The sequence below is a fragment of the Pseudopipra pipra genome, chromosome 1, assembly GCF_036250125.1.
Source record: "Pseudopipra pipra isolate bDixPip1 chromosome 1, bDixPip1.hap1, whole genome shotgun sequence".
NCBI classification, from domain to species: domain Eukaryota; kingdom Metazoa; phylum Chordata; class Aves; order Passeriformes; family Pipridae; genus Pseudopipra; species Pseudopipra pipra.
In genome coordinates, this window is record NC_087549.1 from 980,778 (window position 1) to 999,536 (window position 18,759).

Sequence of the window (18,759 nt, forward strand, 5' to 3'; positions counted from 1 at the left end):
GGCCTTGGCCTCGTCCCGGGACGCCCTGGCCGCCACCACCTTCGTGAGTGTCCCCAAACCCCCCCTCCCCTCACCCTGCCACCCTCCCCCCATACCCGGGGGTCACCTGCCCCTCTCCCCTCCCCCCAGACCTTCAGCCTCGTCCTCGCCTTCGTCTTCGCCTTCGACGTCTTCGTCACCTACCGCACGCGGGTGGGGCCGGCGCTGGGACAGGGTGAGGGGACACCGGGGGACACCGGGGGACACGGGGGGGGTGGTGGGGACACACCCGGGTCGCCCTTGGGTGGGGGACACCCGAATTCTCCTTTTCCGCCACCTCCAACCTCTTCCTCTTCCTCCTCCAGACCCCGACATGGAGGAGACCTGAAGGCCACCCCCCTTCATCCCCCGGTGTCCCATCGTCCCCTGGTGTCCCATCGTCCCCTGGTGTCCTGCCCTGACCCCCCCTCCCACCTCACAACCCCCCTCCCACCTCACAACCCCCCCCCCTCATCAAACCCCCCCCAAATGAAACCTCTTCCCACTCCTGGTGCTGCTCCGGGTCGTGTTTTTGGGGTGGGGGGGGAGAGGGGACATTGTGTCCCTCCCCCCGACCCAGCGGGCGGTCCCGTGGGTCAATAATTAATTAATTAATTAATGATGTCATCGGGGTCCCCTCGTCTTGGACGGGGGGGGTGGGGAGGGTGTCACTCGTGGGGTTGGTGGGTCCCTCGTGGTGGTGGTTCCTTCATGGGGGGTCCCTCATCGTCATCATGGGGGTCCCTCATGGTGGAGGTGGGTCCCAAATATCATCATGGGGGTCCCTCATGGTGGAGGTGGGTCCCTCATCGTGATGGTGGGTCCCTCATGGTGGAGGTGGGTCCCTTCTCATGGTGGGTCCCTCGTGGTGGTGATTCCTTCATAAGGGGTCCATCATCATCATCATGGGTCCCTCATATCATCATGGAGGTCCCTCATGGTGGTGGAGGTGGGTCCCCCATGGTGGTGGTGGGTCCCTCATCATGATGGTGGGTCCCTTCTCATGGTGGGTCACTCGTGGCAGTGGGTCACTCGTGGTGGTGGTCACTCCTCATGGTGGGTCCGTGGTGGTGGTGGTGGTCCCCCACAAGGGTGGTGGTCACTCCTCATGGTGGGTCCATGGTGGTGGTGTTGTTGTTGGTGGTGGTCCCTCATGAGGGTGGTGGTCACTCCTCATGGTGGGTCCATGGTGGTGGTGTTGTTGTTGGTGGTGGTCCCTCACGAGGGTGGTGGTCACTCCTCATGGTGGGTCCGTGGTGGTGGTGTTGGTGGTGGTGGTGGTCCCTCACGAGGCTGGTGGGTCACTCCTCATCGTGCAGCTTCTGGGGTGGGGTGGGAGAGAAGACAGCGGGTCCGGGGGCGGTTGAGGGGTGGCTGTGGGGCTGGGGGGGGGTGGGTGACGGGGGGAGGTCCCACCTTGGCCCCGATGTCGCGGCTCTTGGCCCGGAGTTTGTTGACCTGGGACTCGGCGATGTCGGCGCGTTCCTCGGCCTCGTCCAGCTCGTGCTGCGCCTTCCGGAACTTGGCCAGGTTGGTGTTGGCCTGTTCCTCCTGGGGGGGCAAGGGGGGGTCAGGGGGTGGCACCGGGGCCAAACGTCCTCCTGCCTCCACCACAGCTGAGCTGTCTTTGTCCCTCTGTCCGTCCATCCACCCGTCCGTCCCCATCCTTCTGAAGGCTCAGCCATCCGTGGAGTCATCCGTCCATCTCTCCGTCATCCACCCATCCACCCATCCACCCATCCATCCACCCATCCATCCACCCATCCATCCACCCATCCATCCTTCTCTTTGATCCATCCATCCATCCACCCATCCATCCACCCATCCATCCATCCATCCATCCATCCATCCATCCATCCACCCATCCATCCACCCATCCATCCTTCTCTTTGATCCATCCATCCATCCACCCATCCATCCATCCATCCATCCACCCATCCATCCACCCATCCACCCATCCACCCATCCATCCACCCACTATCCACCCATCCATCCACCCATCCACCCATCCACCCATCCATCCATCCATCCATCCACCCATCCATCCATCCATCCATCCACCCATCCACCCATCCACCCATCCACCCATCCATCCATCCACTATCCACCCATCCATCCACCCACCCACTATCCACCCATCCATCCACCCATCCATCCACCCATCCATCCACCCATCCATCCACCCATCCACCCATCCACCCATCCATTCATCCATCCATCCATCCACCCACCCATCCATCCATCCTTCTCTTTGATCCATCCATCCATCCATCCATCCATCCACCCATCCATCCATCCACCCATCCACCCATCCACCCATCCATCCACCCATCCATCCATCCACCCATCCACCCACCCATCCATCCATCCATCCACCCATCCATCCATCCATCCACCCACCCATCCACCCATCCATCCTTCTCTTTGATCCATCCACCCATCCATCCCTTCATCCATCCATCCATCCATCCATCCACCCATCCATCCACCCATCCATCTGTCCACACATCCTTCTTCCCGTCCATCCACCCATCCATCCTTCTTCTCTTTGATCCATCCATCCATTCATCCCTCCATCCACCCATCCATCCATCCATCCATCTTCTCTTTGATCCATCCCTCCATTCATCCCACTGCCATCCAGCCACCCTACTTCTTTCCCATCATCCATCCATCCATCCTTCTTCTCTTTGATCCATCCCTTCATTCATCCATCTGTCCACACAACCTTCTTCCCACCCATCCTTCCATCCTTCTCTTTGATCCATCCCTCCATTCATCCATCCATCCACACATCCTTCTTCCCATCCATCCATCCATCCATCCATCCATCCTTCTTCTCTTTGATCCATCCCTCCATTCTTCCATCTGTCCATATGTTCTTCTTCCCATCCATTCATCCATCCATCCATCCATCCATCCATCCTTCTCTTTGATCCATCCATCCATCCATCTGTCCACCCATCCATCCATCCATCCACCCATCCATCCATCCACCCATCCATCCACTATCCACCCATCCATCCATCCACCCATCCATCCACCCATCCATCCACCCATCCATCCATCCATCCACCCATCCATTCATCCATCCACCCATCCATCCATCCTTCTCTTTGATCCATCCATCCATCCTTCTCTTTGATCCATCCATCCATCCTTCCATCCATCCATCCACCCATCCATTCATCCGTCCATTCATCCATCCATCCTTCTTTTTGATCCATCCATCCATTCATCCATCTGTCCACACATCCTTCTTCCCATCCATCCATCCATCCACCCATCCATCCTTCTTCTCTTTGATTCATCCCTCCATTCATCCATCTGTCCATCCATTCATCCATCCATCCACTCATCTTCTCTTTGATCCATCCCTTCATTCATCCATCTGTCCATACATTCTTCTTCCCATCCATCCTTCTTCTCTTTGATCCCTCCATCCATCCATCCTTCTTCCCATCCATCCATCCATCCATCCATCCATCCATCCACCCATCCATCCATCCATCCTTCTTTTTGATCCATCCCTCCATTCATCCACCCATCCACCCATCCATCCATCCATCCTTCTTCTCTTTGATTCATCCCTCCATTCATCCATCTGTTCATCCATCTGTTCATCCATCCATCCATCCATCCTTCTTCTCTTTGATCCATCCATCCATCTGTCCATCCATCCATCCATCCAGCCATCCACCCACCCATCCACCCTTCTTCTCTTTGATCCATCCCTCCATTTATCCACCCATCCATCCACCCATCCATCCTTCTTCCCATCCACCCGTCCATCCATCCATCCATCCATCCATCCATCCATCCTTCTTCTCTTTGATCCATCCATCCATCCATCCATCCACCCATCCATCCATCCATCCTTCTTCCCATCCACCCATCCATCCATCCATCCATCCTTCTCTTTGATCCATCCATCCATCCATCCTTCTTCTCTTTGATCCATCCCTCCATTTATCCACCCATCCATCCACCCATCCATCCTTCTTCCCATCCACCCGTCCATCCATCCATCCATCCATCCATCCATCCATCCATCCTTCTTCTCTTTGATCCATCCATCCATCCATCCATCCATCCATCCATCCATCCATCCATCCATCCATCCATCCATCCATCCATCCTTCTTCCCATCCACCCATCCATCCATCCTTCTCTTTGATCCATCCATCCACCCATCCTTCTTCTCTTTGATCCATCCATCCATTTATCTATCCATCCCTCCATCCAACCATCCATCCATCCATCCTTCTCTTTGATCCATCCCTCCATCCATCCTCCTCCCCCTCCAACCCCCCTCCCCTCCGTCCCTCCCTCCCCGTTCACCCACCGCCTCCTCCGCCTGCCGCTTGTAGGCCTTGACTTTCATCTGCAGTTTGTCCACCAGGTCCTGCAGCCGCAGCAGGTTCTTCTTGTCCTCCTCCGTCTGCGGGGACAGGGATGGACGTCGGCTCAGGGTGGGGCCGGTCAGGGGTTCCAGGTCACCCGTGACCGGTCAACTGACCGGGTCAATGTCCTGAGTCACCTCTGTCCCTGTGGCCACCAGGTCAATCCTCTGGGTCATCTCCATCCCTGTGGCCACCAGGTCAATGTCCTGGGTCACCTCTGTCCCTGTGTCCACCAGGTCAATCCTCTGGGTCATCTCCATCCCTGTGTCCACCAGGTCAATCCTCTGGGTCATCTCCATCCCTGTGTCCACCAGGTCAATCCTCTGGGTCATCTCCATCCCTGTGGCCACCAGGTCAATCCTCTGGGTCACCTCTGTCCCTGTGTCCACCAGGTCAATGTCCTGGGTCACCTCTGTCCCTGTGGCCAGCAGGTCAATCCTCTGGGTCACCTCTGTCCCTGTGGCCACCAGGTCAATGGCCTGGGTCATCTCCATCCCTACAACCACCAGGTCAATGGCCTGGGTCACCTCTGTCCCTGTGGCCAACAGGTCAATGCTGTGGGTCATCCATGTCCCTGTGGCCAGCAGGTCAATATCTTGGGTCACCTCTGTCCCTGTGGCCACCAGGTCAATCCTCTGGGTCACCTCTGTCCCTATGGCCATAAGGTCAATGTCCTGGGTCACCTCCATCCCTACAACCACCAGGTCAATCCTCTGGGTCACCTCTGTCCCTGTGGCCACCAGGTCAATGTCCTGAGTCACCTGTGTGTCTACAGCCACCAGAACAATGTCCTGGGTCACCTCTATCCCTGTGTCCACCAGGTCAATGTCCAGGGTCATCTCCATCCCTATGGCCACCAGGTCAACACTGTGGGTCATCCCTGTCCCTGTGTCCACCGGGTCAATGTCCTGCATCAGTGACGTCCCCGTGGCCGCCACCGTCTCTCCCCATTTCCAGTCCCCCATGAACGTAGATGAAGAGGGGCCACACCATGGTGGTCTCACCCAGCAGCTGAGCTCCTTGACCCCCCCCCGGTGGTCTCACCTGGTAGCTGAGCTCCTTGACCCCCCCCACGGTGGTCTCACCTTGACCCCCCCACGGTGGTCTCACCTTGCCCCCCCTCGGTGTCTCACCTGGTAGCTGAGCTCCTTGACCCCCCCCACGGTGGTCTCACCTTGCCCCCCCTCGGTGTCTCACCTGGTAGCTGAGCTCCTTGACCCCCCCATGGTGGTCTCACCTTGACCCCCCCATGATGGTCTCACCTGGTAGCTGAACTTGACCCCCCCCCACGGTAGTCTCACCTTGACCCCCCCATGGTGGTCTCACCTTGCCCCCCCTCGGTGTCTCACCTGGCAGCTGAGCTCCTTGACCCTCCCATGGTGGTCCCACCCAGTAGCTGAACTCCTTGATCCCCCCACGATGGTCTCACCTTGCCCCCCCTCGGTGTCTCACCTGGTAGCTGAGCTCCTTGACCCCCTCAGGGTGGTCTCACCCAGTAACTAAACTCCTTGACCCCCCCCACGATGGTCTCACCTTGACCCCCCCTCGATGTCTCACCTGGTAGCTGAGCTCCTTGACCCCCCCCCATGGTGGTCTCACCTTGACCCCCCCATGGTGGTCTCACCTGGTAGCTGAGCTCCATGACCCCCTCATGGTGGTCTCACCTTGCCCCCCCTCGGTGTCTCACCCAGTAGCTGAACTCCTTGACCCCCCCACGGTGGTCTCACCTTGCCCCCCCTCGGTGTCTCACCTGGTAGCTGAGCTCCATGACCCCCTTATGGTGGTCTCACTTGATAGATGAGCTCCTTGACCCCCCCATGGTGGTCTCACCTGGTAGCTGAGCTCCTTGACCCCCCCACGGTGGTCTCACCTTGACCCCCCTCGGTGTCTCACCTTGCCCCCCCCTCGGTGTCTCACCTGGCAGCTGAGCTCCTTGACCCCCTCAGGGTGGTCTCACCCAGTAACTGAACTCCTTGACCCCCCCATGGTGGTCTCACCTTGCCCCCCCCCCTTGGTGTCTCACCTGGTAGCTGAACTCCTTAACCCCCCCATGGTGGTCTCACCTTGCCCCCCCCCCAGTGTCTCACCTGGTAGCTGAACTCCTTGACCCCCCCACGGTGGTCTCACCTTGCCCCCCCTCGGTGTCTCACCCGGTAGCTGAACTCCTTGACCCCTCCACGGTGGTCTCACCTTGCCCCCCCTCGGTGTCTCACCTGGTAGCTGAGCTCCTTGACCCCCCCATGGTGGTCTCACCTTGCCCCCCCCCCAGTGTCTCACCTGGTAGCTGAGCTCCTTGACCCCCCCACGGTGGTCTCACCTTGCCCCCCCACGGTGGTCTCACCTGGTAGCTGAACTCCTTGACCCCCCCCACGATGGTCTCACCTTGACCCCCCCTCGATGTCTCACCTGGTAGCTGAGCTCCTTGACCCCCCCATGGTGGTCTCACCTTGCCCCCCCCCCCCTCGGTGTCTCACCCGGTACCTGAACTCCTTGACCCCCCCATGGTGGTCTCACCTGGTAGCTGAACTCCTTGCCCCCCCCCCATGGTGGTCTCACCTTGCCCCCCCACGGTGGTCTCACCTGGTAGCTGAGCTCCTTGACCCCCCCATGGTGGTCTCACCCGGCACCTGAACTCCTTGACCCTCCCATGGTGGTCTCACCTGGTACCTGAGCTCCTTGACCCCCCCACGGTTGTCTCACCTGGTAGCTGAACTCCTTGACCTCCCCATGGTGGTCTCACCTGGTAGCTGAGTTCCTTGACCCCCCCACGGTGGTCTCGCCTGGTAGCTGAACTCCTTGACCCCCCATGGTGGTCTCACCCGGTACCTGAACTCCTTGACCCCTCCACGGTGGTCTCACCTTGACCCCCCCCCCTCGGTGTCTCACCTGGTAGCTGAGCTCCTTGTCCCCCCCACGGTGGTCTCACCTTGCCCCCCCACGGTGGTCTCACCTGGTAGCTGAGCTCCTTGACCCCCCCACGATGGTCTCACCTTGAACCCTGGTGTCTCACCTGGTAGCTGAACTCCTTGACCCCCCCCATGGTGGTCTCACCTTGAACCCTGGTGTCTCACCTGGTAGCTGAGCTCCTTGACCCTCCCCCATGGTGGTCTCACCTTGACCCCCCCATGGTGGTCTCACCTGGTAGCTGAGCTCCATGACCCCCTCATGGTGGTCTCACCTTGCCCCCCCTCGGTGTCTCACCTGGTAGCTGAACTTGACCCCCCCCCCCCACGGTGGTCTCACCTTGACCCCCCCATGATGGTCTCACCTTGACCCCCGGTGTCTCACCTGGTAGCTGAACTCCTTGACCCCCCCACGGTGGTCTCACCTTGCCCCCCTCAGTGTCTCACCTGGTACCTGAACTCCTTAACCCCCCCATGGTGGTCTCACCTTGACCCCCCTCGGTGTCTCACCCACTAGCTGAGCCCCTTGACCCCCCCACGGTGGTCTCACCTGGTACCTGAACTCCTTAACCCCCCTCCACGGTGGTCTCACCTTGCCCCCTCCCATCGTCTCACCTGGTAGCTGAGCTCCTTGACCCTCCTCTCGGACTTGCGCAGCCCCTTGACGCTCTCGGCGTTCCTCTTCTGCTCGGCCTCCAGCTCGCTCTCCAGCTCCCTCACCCGCCCCTCCAGCTTCTGCAGCTGCTTCTTGCCGCCCTTCAGCGCCAGCTGCTCGGCCTCGTCCAGGCGCAGCTGCAGGTCCTTGATGGTCTGCTCCATGTTCTTCTTCATCCTCTCCAGGTGGGCGCTCGTGTCCTGCTCCTTCTTCAGCTCCTCGGCCATCATGGCCGCCTGCGCGGGGACAACCGGCAGGTCCGGCCGGGTCACCCCGTCCCCCCCCGTCCCCCCCGCCGCCCCGGCCGCCCCACTCACGTCGGTGATGGCCTTCTTGGCCTTGTCCTCGGCGTTGCGACACTCCTGCACGGCCTCCTCCACCTCCGCCTGCAGCTGGGAGAGGTCACCCTCCATCTTCTTCTTCTGGTTGATGAGGCTCGTGTTCTGGGGGGGGAAAGGGGGATGGCAGGGACCTCAGGGGGCGGCCCTGGGGCTGCTGACCCGTGTTTTGACCCCCTCCCAGGCCTTGGAGGCTCCCCAGATCTCCGCAGGGTTCAAGGATCTTCTTCCGGGGATCTCGGCGAGTCGACACAGAAGCCCCCGACCTTCCGTAGACCAACTCAAAGAGAAGCTCCCAAACTTCTGTAGACCAACCCAACCTTCCTTGGACCTTCTACGGACCAACCCAATCTTCCTTGGGCCTTCTATGGTCCAACCCAACCTTCCTTGGACCTTCTATGGACCAACCCAACCTTCCTTGGACCTTCAACGGACCAACCCAACCTTCGACCTTCTATGGACCAACCCAACCTTCCTTGGACCTTCTATGGACCAACCCAAGTTTCCCTGGACCAACCCAACCTTCCTTGGACCTTCTATGGACCAACCCAACCTTTCTTGGACCTTCTGTGGACCAACCCAATCTTTGACCTTCTATAGACCAATTCAACCTTCCTTGGACCTTCTATGGACCAACCCAACCTTCCCTGGACTTCAACGGACCAACCCAACCTTCGACCTTCTATGGTCCAACCCAACCTTCCTTGGGCCTTCTATGGACCAACCCAAGTTTCCCTGGACCAACCCAACCTTCCTTGGACCTTCTATGGACCAACCCAACCTTCCTTGGACCTTCTACGGACCAACCCAATCTTTGACCTTCTGTAGACCAATTCAACCTTCCTTGGACCTTCTACGGACCAACCCAACCTTCCTTGGACCTTCTACGGACCAACCCAACCTTCCTTGGACCTTCTACGGACCAACCCAACCTTCCTTGGACCTTCTACGGACCAACCCAACCTTCCTTGGACCTTCTACGGACCAACCCAACCTTCGACCTTCTATAGACCAATTCAACCTTCCCTGGACATTCTATGGACCAACCCAACCTTCCTTGGGTCTTCTATGGACCAACCCAACTTTCCTTGGACCAACCCAACCTTCCTCGGACCTTCTATGGACCAACCCAACCTTCCTTGGACCTTCTACGGACCAACTCAACCTCCAACCTTCTATAGAACAACCCAACCTTCCTTGGGCCTTCTGTGGACCAACCCAACCTTCGACCTTCTATGGACCAACCCAACCTTCCTTGGGCCTTCTATGGACCAACCCAACCTTTGACCTTCTACAGACCAACCCAACCTTTCTTGGGCCTTCTATGGACCAACCCAAGTTTCCCTGGACCAACCCAACCTTCCTTGGACCTTCTATGGACCAACCCAACCTTCCTTGGACCTTCTATGGACCAACCCAACCTTCCTTGGACCTTCCACGGACCAACCCAACCTTCGACCTTCTATGGACCAACCCAACCTTCCTTGGGTCTTCTATGGACCAACCCAACCTTCCTTGGGTCTTCTATGGACCAACCCAACTTTCCTTGGACCAACCCAACCTTCCTTGGACCTTCTATGGACCAACCCAGCCTTTCTTTGACCTTCTACGGACCAACCCAACCTTCCCTGGACCTTCTATGGACCAACCCAACCTTCTTCAAACCTTTTACGGACCAACCCAACCTTCCCTGGACCTACAGACCAACCCAACCTTCGACCTTCTATGGACCAACCCAACCTTCTTTGGGCCTTCTATGGACCAACCCAACTTTCCCTGGACCAACCCAACCTTCCTCGGACCTTCCACGGACCAACCCCACCTCCTCCAGATCAACCCAACCTTCAGGAGGAGGTGGGGCCACTGGACCAACACCACCTCGAGCCACCTCGAGGCCCCCAAACCGACCAAGCATCTCTGTCTCTGGATGGAGATGCCCCCTCTCTGGGAGGCAGGGGAGGGGTCTCACCTGCGAGTGGAGGAGCTGGACCCTCTCGCTGGCCTCGATCAGCTCCTGCTCGGCCAGTTTCCGGGCCCTCTCGGTCTGTTCCACCAGCGCCCGCAGCTCCTCCAGCTCCGCCTGCAGCAGCGCGTTCCGGCGCTCCACCATGGCCACGTTCTCCTTCAGCTCCTCCCCGGCCCTCGCCGCCTCGTCCAGCTGCAGCTGCGTGTCCTGGGGGGCCACCCCGCCGTCAGGACGGGGGGCCAAGGGGGGGTGGGGGGCCACCCGACCACCCCTGCGGGGCGGGGAAGGGCTCGGAGGTCCCCCCGACCGTGAGGGTGGTGGGTTTATCCAGCTGTGAGGGTGTGGGGAAGGGAATCCAACCACCCCTGGGGGGTAGGGAAGGAGGGGCAGGACCACTCAACCACCCCGGGGGGGTAGGGAAGGAGGGGCAGGCCCACTCAGCCACCCCTGGGGGGTGGTGGGGCCTCCTACCCATCACCATCCCCATGGGACAGGTACCCTCAGGTACCTCCTACCTCACTATCCCATGGGACAGGTGCCCTCAGGTACCTCCTACCCATCACCATCCCCATGGGACAGGTACTCTCAGGTACCTCCTGGACCTCACTGGGACAGGTACCCTCAGATACCTCCTGGACCTCACTATCCCATGGGACAGGTACCCTCAGATACCTCCTGGACCTCACTGGGACAGGTACCCTCAGGTACCTCCTACACCTCACTATCCCATGGGACAGGTATCTTCAGGTACCTCCTGGACCTCACTGTCCCATGGGACAGGTACCCTCAGGTACCTCCTACCCGTCACCATCCCCATGGGACAGGTACCCTCAGGTACCTCCTGGACCTCACTGGGACAGGTATCCTCAGGTACCTCCTGGACCTCACTGGGACAGGTATCCTCAGGTACCTCCTGGACCTCACTGGGACAGGTATCCTCAGGTACCTCCTGGACCTCACCATCCTATGGGACAGGTACCCTCAGGTCCCTCCCACACCTCACTGGGACAGGTACCCTCAGATACCTCCTGGACCTCACTGGGACAGGTACCCTCAGGTACCTCCTACCCATCACCCTCCCCATGGGACAGGTACCCTCAGGTACCTCCTGGACCTCACTGGGACAGGTACCTTAAGGTACCTCCTGGACCTCACTATCCCATGGGACAGGTACCCTCAGATACCTCCTGGACCTCACTGGGACAGGTACCTTCAGGTACCTCCTACCCATCACCACCCCTGTGGGACAGGTACCTTCAGGTACCTCCTGAACCTCACTATCCCATGGGACAGGTACCCTCAGGTACCTCCTGGACCTCACTATCCCACGGGACAGGTACCCTCAGGTACCTCCTACCCATCACCACCCCTGTGGGACAGGTACCCTCAGGTCCCTCCCACACCTCCCTGGCACAGGTACCTTCAGGTACCTCCTGGACCTCCCTGGCACAGGTACCTTCAGGTAGCCCTGCAGAGCCTTGACTTGCTTCTGGGCCTCGTTGGCGCCGCGGTTGGCGTGGCTGAGCTGGATCTCCATCTCGTTGAGGTCGCCCTCCATCTTCTTCTTCAGCCTCAGGGCCTCGTTGCGGCTCCGGGTCTCGGCGTCCAGCGAGGTCTGCAGCGACTCCACCACCCGCAGGTGGTTGCGCTTCACCTGCTCCATCTCCTCCTCCTTCTCCCCCAGCTTCCGCTCGTACTCCGCCTTCACCTGGTTGGACTCCAGCTGCGCCCGCAGGATCTTCCCCTCCTCGTGCTCCAGGGAGGCCTTGGGGGGGGACACGGAGGGGACCTTGAGGGCCACGGAGGGTGAATGTGCCACAAGGAGAACGTGGGGACGGGGAGGGACTCGTCCCACCTCGGCTTCCTCCAGAGCGGCCTGGAGCTCCAGCTTCTCGGCGTCCAGCTGCTTCCGCACCTTCTCCAGCTCGTGGATGGACTTGTGGCCGGCGCCGAGCTGCTCCGTGAGGTCCGAGATCTCCTCTGCCCCGGGGGGAGACCCCGTCAGAGCCCGTGGGGAGGGGTGGGGGACGTAGGACGGGGGGGGGCAGAGCCGCCCCCGGCCTCACCTTGCAGGTTCTTGTTCTCCCTCTTGAGGGTCTCCAGGTGCTCGAGCGACTCCTCGTAGACGTTCCTCAGCTTGAAGAGGTCGGTGCTGAGGGCCCGGGCCTCCTTCTGCGACGCCTCCAGCTCCGTCTGCGACTCCTCGAACTTCTGCTTCCACTCGGACAACACCTGGAGGGAACAACCTGGGGTGACCCACCTGTGCCCCCCCAGCCCCCCTGAAACAGGAGGCCAGGCCCGAATGAGTTAACCAAGAAATTTGGGGCCTGCTAACGAGTTACCAACACCCCAAAACCATCTGTGCTCGTTCTGTTCTACTCTACTGGACCAAAACTCGAGAGAATGGTAAAAGAACATGTAATAAACCTAAAGGTAATAAATTAAAGATGCAGCAGGATGAGGTGGACATTTGAATAGAAGAAACAAGCCAGGAGCTGGGGATTTTTCCAAGCTTCGGTGAGCGGGTCAAGAACAACGGAAGAGAAGAAGGGTCAAGCTGAGGAAGACGAGTTTAAGCCCCCAGACTCACGGGAGGAAGGACGGAACTACCACTGAAATCGAGGGCCAGGAGAAGCCCTGCCCTGAGCCCCGCCTGAGCTCCACCTACACCCCACCTGTAATTAATATGCATAGATAGATGTTGTAACCACTTGCACGTGGGAACCCAAACCCAGCTTTCAGCAAAGGAAAACAAGGGCTGACAAAAACCTCGTGATCTGAAGGAGCTGGACCCTTCTCACAAGACCTGTTAAAGTTCTACCTCATGGATCAAGCCTGGCTCCAGCAGAAATCAGAAAGGACTCTTGAGATGATTGTATCAAACCATGTCTAAACCCCTGTAATCCCTCCGTCCCCCATGTGACCCTACTAGAAGAAAAATTAACTCTTTGGAAATTGCAGTAAAAACTTGTGTAACTCCCCAATTAACATAGGTTGTCCCCTTCATTAACATACAGCCCCAGATGCCTTTAAAACAGTGTTCTCGTGCTCAATAAACTATTCCAGTTTCCCCATACTGGGATCGTGTCTAGCTTTTATTTTTCAGACCACCACTCTTGAATATGCATTTAATCGCAGCTGCAAATTGTATAAAAACTGCTGATTTTGCGTGAAGCCTTCGAGCGAGTTTTTCCAGCTCCCGGCGCCGCCGACAAATCCCTTTGCTGCTCAAAAGATCAAAAGTCTCTGGGCAGTTCATTATTTTTCACTCCCGAATCCGAAAAATCGGCCCGAGGAACTGCTCGGAGACTTTTTTTTTTTTTTAACCTTTAAGCAGCGAGGTGTTTGTTTGTTCGACGTCGGGGGCGAGCCCAGCTGGCGCTGGACAAACTCCCTCGAAGGCTTCACACAAAATCAGCATTTTTATACAATTTTCAGCTGTGATTAATTGCATATTCAAGTGATTACAACATCTATCTATACATAATAACAGGCGGGGTGTAGATGGAGCTCAGGCGGGGCTCGGGGCGGTGCTTCTCCTGGCCCTCAATTTTGGTGGGACATCCTCTCTTCATCCCATGGTTCTGGGGGCTCATTCTCATCTTCCTCGGCCTGATCTCCCTTCTCTTCTATTGTTCTTCACCCGCTCACTGAGGCTTGGAGAAGGCCTTGTCTCCCAGCCTGTTTCTTCTGTTCAAATGTCCACCTTATCCTACTGCATCTTAATTTATTACCCTTAGGTTTATTACATTTTCTTTTACAGTTCTCTTAAGTTTTTGGTCCAGCGAGTAGAACACAACGAGCACAGATGGTTTGGGATGTTAGTAGCTTGTTAGCAGGCCCAAATTTCTTAGTTAACTCTTTTGGGCCTGGCCTCCTGTCCCACCCCCTCAGCCCCCGCCCCGCCCTTCCCTCACCTTGTCGAAGTTCCTCTGCTTCTTGTCCAGGGCGGCGGCGGCGGCGTTGGAGCGCTCCACGTCGGCCATCAGGTCCTCGATCTCGTTCTGCAGCCGGTGCTTGGTCTTCTCCAGCGAGGAGCACTTGGCGTTCACGGCCTCCACGGCCTCCTCGGCCTCCTGCAGCCGCTGCGCCAGCTTCTTCCTGCTCCCCGGGGGGGGGACAGCCTGGGGTCACCCCTGGGCTGGGCGGGACCGCTCAGGCCGCCTCCCGCCCGGCTGTTGGCCGGGGTTCTGCTCTGCGTCTCCTCTACCGCCTCCAGGGCGCTCTGCCTCCTCTGGGGCTTTCTCCAGAACCTTCTCCAGCGGGTGGTCTCCACCCTCCCCCCCCCCAGAAGCTCCATCCACGGGCAGATGACTCAATTTCCTCCAGAACCTTCTCCAGAACCTTCTCCAGAGGGTGGTCTCCACCCCCCACCGCCCAGAAGCTCCGCCCACGGGTAGATGACTCAATTTCCTCCAGAACCTTCTCCAGTGGGTGGTCTCTACACCCCCTCCCCCCAGAAGCTCCACCCACAGGCAGATAACTCAATTTCCTCCAGAACCTTCTCCAGCAGGTGGTCTCCACCCCTCAACCCACAGAAGCTCCATCCATGGGCAGGTAACTCAATTTCCTCCAGAACCTTCTCCAGAACCTTCTCCAGCGGGTGGTCCCCACCCCACAGAAGCTCCGTCCATGGGCAGATGATTCAGTTTCCTCCAGAACCTTCTCCAGAACCTTCTCCAGTGGGTGGTCTCCACCCCCCAACCCACAGAAGCTCCATCCATGGGCAGATGACTCAATTTCCTCCAGAACCTTCTCCAGAACATTCTCCAGAACCTTCTCCAGAGGGTGGTCTCCACCTCCCAACCCACGGAAGCTCCATCCATGGGTAGATGACTCAATTTCCTCCAGAACCTTCTCCAGAACCTTCTCCAGAGGGTGGTCTCCACCCCCCCTTCCCCCCAGAAGCTCCACCCACAGGCAGATGACTCAATTTCCTCCAGAACCTTCTCCAGTGGGTGGTCTCCACCTCCCACCCCAGAGAAACTCCATCCATGGGCAGATGACTCAATTTCCTCCAGAACCTTCTCCAGAGGGTGGTCTCCACCCCCCCACCTCAGAAACTCCATCCCTGGGCAGATGACTCAATTTCCTCCAGAACCTTCTCCAGAACCTTCTCCAGAGGGTGGTCTCCACCCCCCACCGCCCAGAAGCTCCGCCCATGGGTAGATGACTCAATTTCCTCCAGAACCTTCTCCAGAACCTTCTCCAGTGGGTGGTCTCTACACTCCCACCCCACAGAAGCTCCATCCATGGGTAGATGACTCAATTTCCTCCAGAACCTTCTCCAGTGGGTGGTCTCCACCCCCCACCCCACAGAAGCTCTATCCGTGGGTAGATGACTCAATTTCCTCCAGGACCTTCTCCAGAACCTTCTCCAGTGGTTGGTCTCTACACTCCCACCCCACAGAAGCTCCATCCATGGGCAGATAACTCAATTTCCTCCAGAACCTTCTCCAGAGGGTGGTCTCCACCCCTGATCCCCCCCAGAAGCTCCACCCCCTGGGCGGTGACTCACTTGGCCTCCTCCAGCTCCTCGGTGCGTTGGATGGCGTCCGTCTCGTACTTGGTCCTCCACTGGGCCACCTCGGAGTTGGCCTTGGAGAGCAGGCGCTGGAGCTCGGCCTTGGCCTCGGTCTCCTCCTCGTACTGCTCCCGCAGCAGGTCCCCGTCGTGCCGGGCCGACTGCAGCGCGTGGGCCAGCGCGTTCTTGGCCTGGGACGGAGGGGAAGGCGGCGCCGTCGGGGTCGGGTCGGCTGGAGATGTCTCGGGGTTCTTCGGCTCAGCAAGCGCTGGTCACCATCACCCCACCCAACCAGAGCTTCTGCAGATCAACCCAACCTCCTCCAACCCAACCTTCTGCAGACCAACCCAACCTCCTCCAACCCAACCTTCTGCAGACCAACCCAACCTTCTACAGACCAACCCAACCTCCTCCAGACCAACCCAGCCTTCCTTGTACCTTCCATGGACCAACCCAACCTTCTGCAGACCAATCCAACCTTCTGCAGACCAACCCAACCTTCTCCAGATCAACCCAACCTCCTCCAACCCAACCTCCTCCAACCCAACCTCCTCCAGACCAACCCAACCTTCTGCAGACCAACCCAACCTTCTGCAGACCAGCCCAACCTTCTGCAGACCAACCCAACCTTCCTCATACCTTCCATGGACCAACTCAACCTTCTGCAGACCAACTCAACCTTCTGCAGATCAACCCAACCTCCTCCAGATCAACCCAACCTTCTGCAGACCAACCCAACCTTCTGCAGACCAACCCAACCTCCTCCAACCCAACCTTCTGCAGACCAACCCAACCTTCTGCAGACCAACCCGACCTTCTCCAGACCAACCCAACCTCCTCCAACCCAACCTTCTGCAGACCAACCCAACCTTCTGCAGACCAACCCAACCTCCTCCAGACCAACCCAACCTCCTCCAGACCAACCCAACCTTCTTTGTACCTTCCATGGACCAACTCAACCTTCTACAGACCAACCCAACCTTCTACAGATCAACCCAACCATCTGCAGACCAACCCAACCTTCTACAGATCAACTCAACCTTCTCCAGACCAACCCAACCTCCTCCAGACCAACCCAACCTCCTCCAGACCAACCCAACCTCCTCCAGACCAACCCAACTTTCTGCAGATCAACCCAACCTCCTCCAGACCAACCCAACCTTCTGCAGATCAACCCAACCTTCCTTGTACCTGCCATGGACCAACCCAACCTTCTCCAGACCAACCCAACCTTCTCCAGACCAACCCAACCTTCTCCAGATCAACCCAACCTTCTCCAGACCAACCCAACCTTCTGCAGACCAACCCAACCTTCTGCAGACCAACCCAACCTTCCTCGTACCTTCCATAGACCGACCCAACCTCCTCCAACCCAACCTCCTCCAACCCAACCTCCTCCAGACCAATGAATCCTCCTCAGCCTTTCAGGAGAAGGTGGAACCGTCGGGTCCGTGTCAACCGGAGCCATCTCGGGGCTCTCCAGCTCAGCAAAATCTGCTCTTTGTCATCTCAAACCAACCAAACCTTCCCTAGACCAACCCAAACCGTCTTGGACCTTCCGTAGGCCAACCCTACCTCCCTAGACCTTCTGTGGATCAACCCAGCCTTCCCCAGACCGACCCAACCCTCTTTGACCTTCTATCGACCGGCCCAACCTCCTTCCCACCAACCCAACCTCCCTTGGACATCCTGTAGACCAACCCCACCTTCTTTGACCTTCCACAGACCAACCCAACCCTCTTTGACCTTCCATTGACCGGCCCAACCTCCTCCACACCAACCCAACCTTCCTTGGACATCCTGTAAACCAACTCCACCTTCTTCAGACCTTCCACAGACCAACCCAACCCTCTTTGACCTTCCATCGACCGGCCCAACCTCCTCCACATCAACCCAACCCTCCTTGGACATCCTGTAGACCAACCCCACCTTCTTCAGACCTTCCACAGACCGACCCAACCCTCCTTGGACCCTTTTTTTAGACCTTCTGTAGACCAACCCAACCATCCTCAGACTCTCCGAGACGGAACAACCCACAGAGGGACCCACCCAACCCAACCCAACCCACCCAACCCAACCTGACCCATCCCGACCCAACCCAACCCAACCCGACCCAACCCGACCCACCCCGACCCAACCCAACCCAACCCATCCGAACCGGTGACCGCGAGGGCGACGGGCACCCGTAACCTTCCTGGAGCCCCCCAACCCATCCAACCTTCATCTCCTCCTCCAGCTGCCGGCGCAGGTCCTCCAGCTGCTGGGTGTAGGAGACCTTCCCCCGGGTCAGCTGGGACACCAGGGCCTCCTTCTCCTCCAGCTGTCGGGACAGCTCACCTGTGTGAGGGGCGGGGCTTCAGGGGTGGGGCGGGGCTTCAGGGGCGGGGCGAGGGGCGGGGTCAGCACGTGGGGAGGGGGCTGAAGTGGGTGGAGATGTGGGGCGGAGGCTGAAGGTGCAGGAAAAGGGATGAAGGGAGAGGGTGGGGATGAAGGTTTGGGGGGAATGTGGGGTGAGGAGTGAAGGCGTGGGGCAGAGGGTGAAGGCGGTGAAAGGGGGTAGAGGTGTGGGGTGGGGGCTGCAGGTGTGGGGCAGGGGATAGAGGGAAGGGATGGGGGCTGCAGATGTGGGGCGGGGGGTGGAGGGATGGAATGGGGGGTGCACATGTGGGGCAGGGGGTGGAGGTGTGGGATGGGGGCTGCAGATGTGGGGCAGGGGGTGGAGGTGTGGGGTGGTGGCTGCAGGTATGGGGCAGGGAGTGGAGGTGTGGGGCAGGGAGTGGAGGTGTGGGATGGGGGCTGTAGATGTGGGGCAGGGGCTGCAGGTGTGGGGCAGGGGGTGGAGGTGTGGGATGGGGTGGAGGTCTGGGATGGGGGAGGCAGATGTGGGGCAGGGGGTGGAGGTTTGGGGCAGGGGTTGGAGATGTGGGATGGGGCGGGGATGTGGGATGGGGC

General features: G+C 58.7%; 1 protein-coding gene across 1 annotated transcript in view; it reads right to left on the reverse strand.

Moving 5' to 3' along the window:
• Nucleotides 1–536: 536 nt before the first annotated feature.
• LOC135404027 (myosin-6-like) overlaps nucleotides 537–18,759 on the reverse strand; it is a 32,904-nt gene continuing 14,681 nt past the window's right edge. The window contains exons 22-33 of the mRNA XM_064638576.1: nucleotides 18,026–18,144; nucleotides 15,802–15,998; nucleotides 14,201–14,384; nucleotides 12,350–12,515; nucleotides 12,139–12,263; nucleotides 11,740–12,048; nucleotides 10,287–10,490; nucleotides 8,297–8,422; nucleotides 7,940–8,215; nucleotides 4,364–4,459; nucleotides 1,435–1,569; nucleotides 537–1,340 (exon numbers count right to left, since the gene is read on the reverse strand). Of these exons, the coding sequence (XP_064494646.1) occupies nucleotides 1,320–1,340; nucleotides 1,435–1,569; nucleotides 4,364–4,459; nucleotides 7,940–8,215; nucleotides 8,297–8,422; nucleotides 10,287–10,490; nucleotides 11,740–12,048; nucleotides 12,139–12,263; nucleotides 12,350–12,515; nucleotides 14,201–14,384; nucleotides 15,802–15,998; nucleotides 18,026–18,144 (1,958 nt within the window). The 3' untranslated portion in view covers nucleotides 537–1,319. The remainder of the gene's footprint in view (nucleotides 1,341–1,434; nucleotides 1,570–4,363; nucleotides 4,460–7,939; nucleotides 8,216–8,296; nucleotides 8,423–10,286; nucleotides 10,491–11,739; nucleotides 12,049–12,138; nucleotides 12,264–12,349; nucleotides 12,516–14,200; nucleotides 14,385–15,801; nucleotides 15,999–18,025; nucleotides 18,145–18,759) is intronic.